Source organism: Trichechus manatus, unplaced genomic scaffold (genome assembly GCF_000243295.1).
Source record: "Trichechus manatus latirostris isolate Lorelei unplaced genomic scaffold, TriManLat1.0 scaffold00031, whole genome shotgun sequence".
NCBI lineage: Eukaryota > Metazoa > Chordata > Mammalia > Sirenia > Trichechidae > Trichechus > Trichechus manatus.
The window spans coordinates 4,324,433-4,335,756 of record NW_004443967.1 but is presented as its reverse complement, the minus strand read 5'-3'; the positions used below and the strand labels follow the sequence as shown (position 1 = coordinate 4,335,756).

Sequence of the window (11,324 nt, the reverse complement as noted above, 5' to 3'; positions counted from 1 at the left end):
TTTCCCATAGTGTATAATCTGTGTTAACTTCTCTTTGCTTTTGTTAATCCAGTTTATAGGTTTGCAAATGCCAGGTTGCAAATCTTGGAGGTAAATAACCCTTAAATGAAACAAATTTCTTTTTTAAAGCAAAGAAATACCAAATTTCTTGTGCTTGAGAATCTCAAATTTGACCTTTAGGAAAAAAAAAATACTTTGGAGACTCTTGACATTTCATTTATTTTCTTGGGGTTAGTCAATAAACCCTTACATTGTATACCTGTGTGCAATGCTTCTATTTGACAAAAACTATAAGGAGTTCTGTAATAAGAAAGATAAAATAGGTGGGCTACAGATGGACATTAACTAATTTTGGATTAATTAAGGAGAAGAATTCAAATTAGTTAAAGGCAGAAGTGCGAACATAATTTAATTTTCCTTGGAGGTGATGAAATGGAATTGATTTTGTTTCGGGTTATTTTTTAACCATTTCTTACCACATTCAAACAGAGTCCAAAGGAAGTGTGGGGATCATTTATTTCTTCTTGTCTTTTCTGTGTTTCAGATTGCCTACAAGGCCGATTATAAACACGACATTGTTGACTACAACTACCCAGCCACTCTTACTCCTTCCTATCAAACCACCATGAAACTGGTTCCCTTGAAAGATGTAAGTCGTCTTCCATTAGCTCTTTCTGTTCTATTGTTCTTCACTTCCTCCTATGGAGGGATTGTAGGGCAGCCAAATGGAAAGAAACAAGACACAACAGCTTGTAGGAGATGGGAGGGATTGAGAAAGTGGAACTCTTCCACTCGGGAGTTCATTTACGCATGCTTGGAAGCTCTTAGATTTTCAGTGTAAAATCGGGACAACTCTGGTTTTCATCTTCAGAATAACCCAAGATTCAGTTTCTCCTTTTAAAATTGTGTGGGCCCTGTCTGCTGGGTATGTTTAAAAGAATTGTTACTTAGCAATGATGAGTTATTTATTTTTTTTAAGCTTTGGGGTGGGGTATATTTAAGGACTTAAAACCTGTACCTGTTGCCGTCAAGCTGATTCTGACACATAGTGACCCTATAGGACGGAGTAGAACTGCCCCATAGGATTTCCAAGGAGCAGCTGATGGATTCGAACTGCTGACTTTTTGGTTAGCAGCTGAACGCTTAACCAGTGCGTGACCAGGACTTCTTAATTTTTCCTCGGGGACACTTGGAAAAGTGTATGTGTCCCTTCATTATTACAGCAGTGATTACATTTATTTGTAGTTTGGCTTGCTCCGAACAAAATATGTACAGTTAATTAAGTTTATCATTTTCTGATGACAAAATTTTGCTACATGTTTATTGTAGAACATTTAGAAAACAGAGAAAAGTATAAAGAAAAAGGATAAAAATCATCTGCTATCTTAAAAAATTCCTAAAGCCTCCAAAGCTTTTGTGATTTATTTGCAGCTGGTTGGTTGATTCATTCATTTATTCCATCAGAGTGTTCGTTGAAGACCTACCATGGCCAGGCATTGGTCAAACTAATGGTCAGAACAGATCAAGTACTTGTCTTTCCCATAGTGTATAATCTGTGTTAACTTCTCTTTGCTTTTGTTAATCCAGTTTATAGGTTTGCAAATGCCAGGTTGCAAATCTTGGAGGTAAAGAACCCTTAAATGAAACAAAAAAAGATAGTTTAGTACTGAGTGGTGTCGCATATCTTTGTCAGTGAGGGTTATCTCCAATCAATCAATCATTTAACAACTAATTTAACAAATATTTATCAAATGCCCAGGGTAGACATTTTTCTCATATTTCTTTGTAATTGACTTGAGTTTTTGCTGTAGGTAGATAGGTCTTCAAATCTCTCTCTTTCTTTGCTAAGTGGTGAACCCCGTGAGAGTAGGAGCAACTTTGTATTCAGCTGGGTATTTCCAGTGTCTACTCCAGTATCCAGAACAATGAAGGACAATCATTGGCAAATGATAATGTAATGGATGAAAGAGTTTTGCAAATATGGAATAAAGCAGGAGAGTGGGAAGTAGAGGAGTTATAAAGGTCCTAAGGTTTTCTCAGAAACTTCAGTCGAGTTGACTTACTCATTGCATTTTAATGTGACCCAACATCAGACTTGACCATTGCCAAAGCTACTTACTTTCTTCATTGCATACATTACCTGGAAATCTTGAGACTCAAAAGCAGCTCATTCGAATGTGTGTGCTTTTGCAGTAGAATTCTATGACCCATGCTTAATAGCACCAACAAATCGGGATAGATTCCTACAATGTTGTACTCCCATTAGAACATGACTTGTTTACATAAGACTCTGGATCAAGCCATGCCCCTGAAACGCAGCCATCTCCTGGGAAACTCTGATATAAGAATTAAACTAGACTGAATCATAAATATTAATAGAAAGTTGTGGTAGATTCTAAACTGGCAGCATCTGAGCCAGACCCAGGATGCCGCGTCGACTTAACAGCAACTGGTATATATAATCCAGAGACTAGTAGTCACGAAGTTTTCGGAGTCTATTTACAAGAACATTTGTGGTTGCTTTTTCTGCCTGGTGGTCAAATGGTTATGAAACTGAAGAAGCAAGCATTAGTGCTTAATTGGAAAGCATTCCCTTCAGATGAATTTTATAAACACTAATAACATTAAGATAAGACTCTATTCTCAATAAAGAGGCCTTTCAGAATGTAGGTTGAAGCAATGACCAAGCATTTGTGATGTTGCATAGATTTGATTAATCATGGGGACTGTTAATTATGTCCTGCAGAGAAAAGTAATTGTGCTCTGTAACATACTTAATGCAGAATTATCAGGAAGGAATACGCCATTTAAAAAATACAGTTTTCATCACATCATACATAATTCTAAATTCTAATAGACTATTATGAGATGATAATTTTTCCCTCTGAAGTAATGCATTAAGAAGCCACTGTACACTAATCTCATTAATAGCTGACATTGAAATGACTTTAGATTTCCTAGTTTTCCCTACAGAAACTATGTCCAAAACTCAGAATACGCAAAAACTTTTCTCACCACAAAGTAATGTTGTCCTTTATCCCCAAATTTAGCGAAGGACTATGAGCCCAAGCATCAAGAGCACTCTTTTTTCCTAGATCCTCTTCTAGAAGTTAATTTGTAAATCACTTGTTTGCGCCTGGGATACATTTCCCTGTATAAACAATGTTAGCTCTGGCTGTTGGGAACCGCTAGTCAATTTGTAAAATAACAAGTAATAGTTGTGGTAGAACAGGAAGTAGCTTTGGTAGAACCATGTTTATAGTGCAGAGATTAAGAGCCACCTCGAGAGGCAGACTGCTGGGATTTGAATCCTAGCTCTGACGCTTACTAGCTGGGTGACCTCGAGCATGTCACTTCAACTCTCTGTGCCTCAGTTTCCACCTCGTAAGATAGGGATAAAAAGAGCGCCTGCTGATACGGCAGTTGGGAGAATTACATGAGTTCATACATGTAAAGCATCTGGAACAGTTCCAGTAATGTACTTCTTTCCTTCCCTTGCCGAAGTTCCCATTTTCTCTGCAGTGGGTCCTGGGCCAGTGTGTTTGGTGGAAAATAAGATGATTAAATAAGTACATTCTTGTGTGCAAATGGCCAATAATTCTAAACTCTCTGAAGGGCAATTTGCACTTTTAGAAGAGAAAAACTCACTAGCCCTAAATATCTCACAGTAATGGGAAACCAGGGGGTCAGAGTACCAGGCTGCACTGGACATTTGTCTTCCGAAACCACGTCTTCTATGAAAAGGCCAAGCATGAGCATAGAGCCTTGGGGGCTCTGGCGAGGTGGAAGGGAGGGCCAGGCAGGGCTGGGTGTGCATGTCTGGTGCTTTTGTAAGTCAGGTGTGTAGGCTGGAAATGCCAGGTGACCCGTTGAGTTGGCACCAGTCCATCCACATTCCTGAGCCTCTCAGGAATTGTCTGCCTCTAGGAAACACTCTCCCATACAGGAATGGAGCAGACTCTCCCACATAGGAGCCATCTCAGACATTGGAATTGTCAACTCCCTATTCCTATAACGAGAACCCATCCAAGCCAGATAAACCATGAGTTGTTCTGGTGAGTGGCTTGAACCAAAAAACTCCCCAGCTGAGGTCGACTCTGCTCATAGAACATTGAGGAATGATTTGAGCTTTTGGATTGAGTGGAGACATGTTAGGACTGAGCCCACACAGAGCCACTGATGCTCCATCACCTCCCACTAAAGACACCTGCATGGCCTTGGTTGCAGTTTTTGTCCCTCATTCATTTTTTTAAATCTCTTGTGACATGTAAGACATATAGAAAAGTACACTAAATGTAGATATACAGATTGAATGATTTTAAGGTGACCTTCCACATCAAGAAATAGAGCAAAGACAGAAGTCATTCAAACATACTGTTATAGCTTGAATTATGTCTCCCAAAAATATGTGTTGTAAATCCTAACCTCTATGCCTGTAGTTATAATCCCATTGGGGAATGGGTTGTCTTTGTTACATTAGTGAGGCAGGATTAGTGTAGGGTGTATCTCCAGTCAATCTCTTTTGAGATATAAAAGAGAAAAAAATGTAAGATAACAAGAGAGCTGGGGGAAGATAGATGCCAAGACACATGGAGATCTCCAAGGAACCAGGAAGCAGACGCTGAAGAGACAAGGACCTTTCTCCAGAGCTGACAGAGAGAGAAAGCCTTCCCCTAGAGCTGGCACCCTGAATTCAAACTTAAAGCCTCCTAACTGTGAGAAAATAAGTTTCTGTTTTTTAAAGCCACCCGCTTGTGGTATATCTGTTATAGCAGCACTAAGTAACTAAGACACATACCCTACCCAATCCCTATCACAACCTCATCACTCTACACAGAAGTTACCACTATCCTGACTTTTATGGAAATCATCTTTGTTCTTTTCTGTAGCTTTTCCACCTAACAATGCATCCCTGAACCATATAGTTTAGTTTTGCCTGTTCTTTGAACTTTATGTAAACGTAATCATCTAATATGTATACTTGCATATCAAGCTTCTTTCTCTCAACATTATGTTTATAAAATTCATCCATCTTTTTCCCTGTCGCATTAGTTTGTCATTTTTATTACTATACAGAATTCCATTGTATCAGTATACCATTATTTATTATCTATTGTACTGTTGATCAACACTTGGGTGGTTTCCAGTGTGGAATCATTACAAATAACATCATAATGAACATTTTAATGTACAGCTTCTATTTCCCTTGGGCATGCATTTCATTTGTATGTGCCTAGGAATAGGATTGTGGGGACATAGGATATGTGTATGTGCCAAAATGCTAAACTCTTTTCCAAAGTGGTTGTACCAATTTGCACTTTTGCTAGCAGTGTCGTGAGAGTTTCCGTAGCTTGACATCCTAACCAACACTTGATACTGTCAACATTTTTAATGTTCACTCTCCAGGTAAGCATGGAGGGGTATCTCATTGTGGTTTTAATGTGCATATATCTGACTAATAATGGGATGAGCACCTTCTCATATGTTTACTGGCCATTTGGATGACCCTTTTCATGAGTTGATTGTTCAAGTCACTCAACTCTTCAATGTACTGTTTTTCTGTCTGTGGGCTTAGAGTGTCTGTTGGAATCCAATCTGAATCTTTGATTCTTTTTCTAATAAGTTTGATAATCACCATTCTGTTTAGTCTAGAGTGCTAAAGAAATCTTAGAGAAGAGAGCAAGTGACATCTTCTTATGCCTTTTTTTACCCAGGTCAACTACAGGCAAAACATTGACAAGCTGAAATACAGCTCTGTAACCAGCACTCCTCAGATTGATCAGGCCAAAATCAATGCCCAGCAACTGAGTGATGTAAGTGACCCACCCCTGCCTGGCTATATATGTGTGTCTTGTGATTGCTTTGCAGCTTCTGGACATCTGACTCCCCAAATATTTGACTTTCATTAATGTTAATGCATATCTTAGAAAAATTCTTATACCCGTGAAATGACTCCCCCTCCTTTTATATTTTATTATTGAGAACTTTAAATATATTCAAAAATAGACCCAATAGCATAATGAATCCCCATGTACCTACCATGCAGCTTCAACAATTATCAACTCCTGGTCAGTCTTGTTTCATCTATGTACCCAACCACTTCCCCTCCCACATTATTTTGTCAGAAATTATATAATTTCATCTACGAGTATTTCTGTATAAATCCCTAAAAGATAAAAAAATTAAACATATCTTGACATTTTTAACATATCACACCAACAAAAATTAACAATAATTCTTAATATCAGCATTGTACAATTGTCTCATAATTCAGAATTTCGGATGCCTCATAATGTTATGATTTGTTTACAGTTCGTTTGAATCAGGATCCAAACAAGGTCCATTTTGTGATGTTCTTTTAAGTTGTTTTTTGAAGAAACTGGATTTTTTGTCCTGTAAAGTTTCCACAGTCTGAGTTTTGCCGATTGCATCCCAGAGTGCATTTAATGTGTTCCTCTGGCCTCTGCATTTCCTGTAAAATAGTAGTTGGGTCTATAGACTCGATCCGGTTCAGGTATAATTTTGGGGCAAGACTGTTTCTCAGATGATGCTGTGGTCTTCCATAAGAAATCACATATTGTCTGGTTGGCTCTTTTTTAAAAAAAATTCGTGGATAGATAAGTTTTTTTATTATTGTTTTATTGGGGTTGAAAAATATGTATAACAAACCAGTTGCCAAATGAACATTTTTTACATGTAAAAATTCGGTGACATTGGCTGTGTTCATCATGCTGTGCGGGCATCATCACTATCCGTTTACGTATTATTCCACCACTGTTGACAGAAGCTCAGTGTGGTTGGCTCTTCTTGTGTGTGTGTGATTTAAGACAGCCTTTTTCAACATAGGCAGCCATTGGATAATTACTTTTTGAGTATCTGCTCTGGATATAGCAAGACGTTCAGCACTGCAGCAAATAAAAAAGTTTACCCAGATGTACCCTCAAGTGCTTGTAAGGAGAGTTCGTGAGCTAGCCATGGAGACGTTTTTTGCAAACTCAGCTTTGAAAGGGTCTTTGGTTTTACTTTTCGTTTGGCATATTCAATCTATTGATTTAAAACATGTATAAAACCACAGGCTTCCTTCTAAAATCCAGAAACTCCTTCTCAGCTGGAAGTGGAAAGGAGAGAGCTTTCTCCAAGTTTTCCTTCTGCCCGTATAAAAACTCTGCATTTACTCTGCTGATTTACTTCTAATCCAACAGGTGAATTACCGTGCCGACTATGAGAAAAATAAGCTGAATTATACATTGCCGCAGGATGTGCCTCAGCTGGTGAAGGCCAAAACCAATGCCGAGCTATTTAGTGAGGTGAGCAAGCTACACAGGTGAGAACATGGTGGCAGGTTATGTACAGAAATGAAAACAAAGATCCCAGGGTGGTCCAACAGGTAGGGAGTATTCTGTTCTTGGGAGAGGGTCATCAAAGGTATCCGTCACACTGCAAATGTGAATTTTGCTATCTCATTGTATGTGGTACTTCACTGAGGATAAATTGCTCATAGCAATTTAATTCTTGTTATGTGAGCAGTACACACACATCCACACACAAACACATCCACACACACACCATTATCCTGGTGACTTCTAACTTGTGCTTGGATGTGTGAGGAACATTTAAGTATTAAAAAGATTGATCTTAACTACCAGATTCTTCCTGGAGTCACCAGTGGGGGGTGATTTAGCTTCTCATTCTAAATGGAATTTGTGGGGAAAAGAGAAGAAAGAAAGGAGCTAACTTGTTTTGAATTCCTGTTCTGTGCCAGAAGGAGACTTGGTGGTGCAGTGGTTAAGCACTCAGCTGCGAACCGAAAGGTCAGTGGTTCGAACCCACCAGCGGTTCTTTGGGAGAAAAGACCTGGCGATCTGCTCCCGTAAAAATTACAGCTTTGGAAACCCTATGGGGCAGTTCTACTCAGTCCTGTAGGGTCGCTATGCATTGGAATGGACTTGGCAGCAATGGGTTATGGGTTCTAAGCTGGACAGTGGACAAGGCACTTTACATATTGAATTACCCAGTTATCATAAAGTCTCAGGAGGTATTGTAGGGACACAGTTAGTGACATGGGCTTTGGGATCAGATGGACCCGGGTTCAGATGTCAGCACTGACATTTTTTTTACTCGTGTAGCCCTGGATGAGCTCTTTAACATCTCTGAGTCTCTCAGGCTTAAAGCAAAGCGTTACAATTAACTAGTACAAAGCACTTAGGAAGGGGCCAATACATGATAGCTATCATTACTGTGGATCCCTGGGTGGTGCAAAGAGCTACTAACCGAAAGGCTGGTGGTTTGAATCCATGCAGAGGCATGGAAGAAAGGCCTGGCGATCTGCTTCCAAAAGGTTACAGACACGAAAACCCTGCGGAGCGCGGTTGTACTCTGAAACACTTGAGGTCACCATAGGTCAGAATTGACTCAACAGCAACTGGTTTATGTTTTTTTGGTTTTTATTACTACCACAGCCATGCCAATGCTTTATGTCTGTGTTGCACTTCCCAGTTAAGAATCTGCTTTAACATACTGGATCCAGTTTATTCTCATATTAGGCAGATAATATGATATTCATTTAATAGATGGTAAACTGAGGCCCAACGAGGTAAAGTGATCACACGATTAGGAAACAACAGAGTTAGGATGAGCACATAACTCTTCTCTTTGTCTGGGTCCATCACCACTGCCCTGCATGGCCCTACAGCTAAGGAATCAATTAACTGTGTTCGTAATTATGATTATCATTTTGTTAACAACAGCCGAGATTCTGTTCTGCAAACAGATGAAGAGACCAACTTTGCTTTTTAAAAAAGTATATCCTCTTCGACTTTTGGCAGGAATAGGGATAGCGACTCCTACTCACCTGTGCTTTTGTTTGTCAGGTGAAGTACAAAGAAGGCTGGGAGAAGACAAAGGGGAAAGGATTTGAGATGAAACTGGATGCTATGTCTCTGCTGGCCGCCAAAGCCTCCGGGGAGCTTGCTAGCAATGTAGGTTTTCTCTCATTAACTCAGAAATGCATAAGCAATGGTTCCAATAAAATGTCAGTGGTCCTGCAGAAAAAAATAATGACCGTTGACGTAAACATCACAATACTTTGATCTTCTTCTGGATTCGCAGAAGACTGGGAGGTGTCTTTTCAGAATCGTTCCCTTTGCATTTGTTAAAACCAGAGACCCTTAGATGGCAAAGTTTCTCTTCCACTCACAGTAGACTTTCTTCTTTCTCTCAAGATTAAATACAAAGAAGAATACGAGAAAACGAAAGGCAGAGCCATGGGAACCGCAGACTCCAGGCTTCTGCACTCCCTGCAGGTTGCCAAGATGAGCAGTGAGGTAAACTCTTCTCTGCTTTCCTGCCCTTTACTTAGAGTTGTGTTACTTTAAAAGTTTTTTCTGGGCCTACTTCACCTGGGACTGCTACCTTTTTACTGACTTCCTTCTACCTGAAACCCCTTTCTTTCCAGGCTTATATGAGTGGCTTTTTCAGTTTCTTTGTTTTGGTCAAAGCGTAACCATTCTTTTAAAGCATAACTATTCTTTTAAAATAGATGAGGTGTGTGGTCCTAAGAGTGACCAGGGTCTACTGATCAAGGTGCAAAGGTGCTTGACCACATTTGTTCATTTCATAGATGTTGACTGACCAAGTATTATGGGTAAGACACTGTGGCTCTAAGGATGAACAACACATAACAGGTTCCTCCCTGACGGAGCTTAACTCCACGAGGAGAGTTAGACCATAAGCATCCTGTTTATTGTGGCGGTGTCCCGGATGAATCCTATGGTCACAAACATGAGGGGTATTCAAAATATTCAACAAAAAGCTAGGACAGTCTGGGCTCCAGCCAATCAAAATGAGGCTGCCTTGTAACTAGCTGTAATGGTTGGAGATTAACCTTGGTAAGTGGGGTAAATGTCACTTCCCAAAAGCCTTTGGAGAAGGAGAGTTCTTCTAGAAGGGAGATACCTGGTTTCGAACCAGCTTTTCCCTGCCAATGCTAAACAGGCAAAATGGACACATGGGTGTTGGGCTTCTACCTTACAATTGCCTGCTCCAAGCTGGGAGGCTGGCACGGGCTGCTCCGATGGTGCCGATGAATAGAATTACCTGATGAGTCATTAGGAGCCATGGATTGAATAGAATAAGACAGTTGCGTATGGGTCACCATTTTGGATGTGCCTACAGAACAAGCCCTACAGACGTGCCTACAGAATGTGTAGTCACAAAGCATAAGGAGATATTAAGAGATTGGTTTAAATTTAGACAGAGGACACATTGCTATTTCATACTTGCAGTTGGAGCAACTGAGGCCAGAAAGATTGTGTCTTTGGCAAGCTCATGTGGTAGTTAATTGCAGTGATGGAGGGGTGGAGAATTAGACCCTAGAACTCTTACTTACAGGCTCTGCTCCTTCTACTGTAGCACACTACGTTTTCCCAGCACTACACCATCATTATTGTCACCACTATCATCACCATCATATCACCAGTATTGTCACCACCATCACCATCATCCCCACGATCGTCACCATAATTACCACCACCATCATTGTCACCATCATTACTGCCGTTACACCCACCACCATCACTATCCTCACCATCATCATCATCATCATCCTCATGGCTCGCATTTATCAAGTGTTTGCCATGTGCCAGTCCCTGTACTAAGCATGTTTCAGCTACTATTTCATTTACTTATCACAAGAGTCCTCTGAGGAAAACGAGCACTTACAGAGGGGATATAACTTTCCAGCAGCCACCCAGCTAGTAAAGGGCAGGTCCAGGTTTGAACTCAGATTTGTCTGGCTCTGGAGCCCAAGATTTGTTATTATGCCTCTCAAAGCTTTTCCAGGAACCGTGGACAGTGTTCTCCTTGAGCAGCCAGGTAAAAAGATTTGGATTGGTGAGAGGCCTTCCCTCCAGAGACAAAGAGGTATGGATGCTCAGCTCCCCGCTGTGCTGCCTTACAGAGCCAGGAATTCGGTTACACATTTCTGACAGTTGGGTGGCCTTGCCCAGAGTACAAATTCCTCACTAAAACCTGGAATTCTTTCCCGTGTTTTTACACCACCCCCGGAAGAGCAGGCTTTCAGTAATTAACGGGCCTTGTTTTTGTACATTCAAGGTTGAATACAAGAAAGGCTTTGAAAAGAGTAAGACGCGCTTTCACCTGCCCATGGATATGGTGAACATGCGGCATGCTAAGAAGGCCCAGGCTCTCGCCAGTGACCTGGACTACAGGAAGAAACTGCCCAAGTTCACGGTGTTGCCCGAAGACATGAAGACCTGCTGGGCCAAGAAAGCCTACAGGCTCCAGAGTGAGGTGGGCCCTCGCGC

At 40.6% G+C, this 11,324-nt stretch overlaps 1 protein-coding gene across 4 annotated transcripts in view; it reads left to right on the top strand.

Annotated features, from left to right (window-relative positions):
* The window catches only part of NRAP (nebulin related anchoring protein), a 74,856-nt gene that overhangs the window by 21,160 nt on the left and 42,372 nt on the right, over positions 1–11,324 (top strand). For all 4 annotated transcript variants that reach the window (XM_004374856.1, XM_023729888.1, XM_023729889.1 and 1 more), the window contains 6 exons: positions 545–649; positions 5,715–5,813; positions 7,203–7,307; positions 8,871–8,978; positions 9,222–9,323; positions 11,113–11,310. In XM_004374856.1, the coding sequence (XP_004374913.1) occupies positions 545–649; positions 5,715–5,813; positions 7,203–7,307; positions 8,871–8,978; positions 9,222–9,323; positions 11,113–11,310 (717 nt within the window). The remainder of the gene's footprint in view (positions 1–544; positions 650–5,714; positions 5,814–7,202; positions 7,308–8,870; positions 8,979–9,221; positions 9,324–11,112; positions 11,311–11,324) is intronic.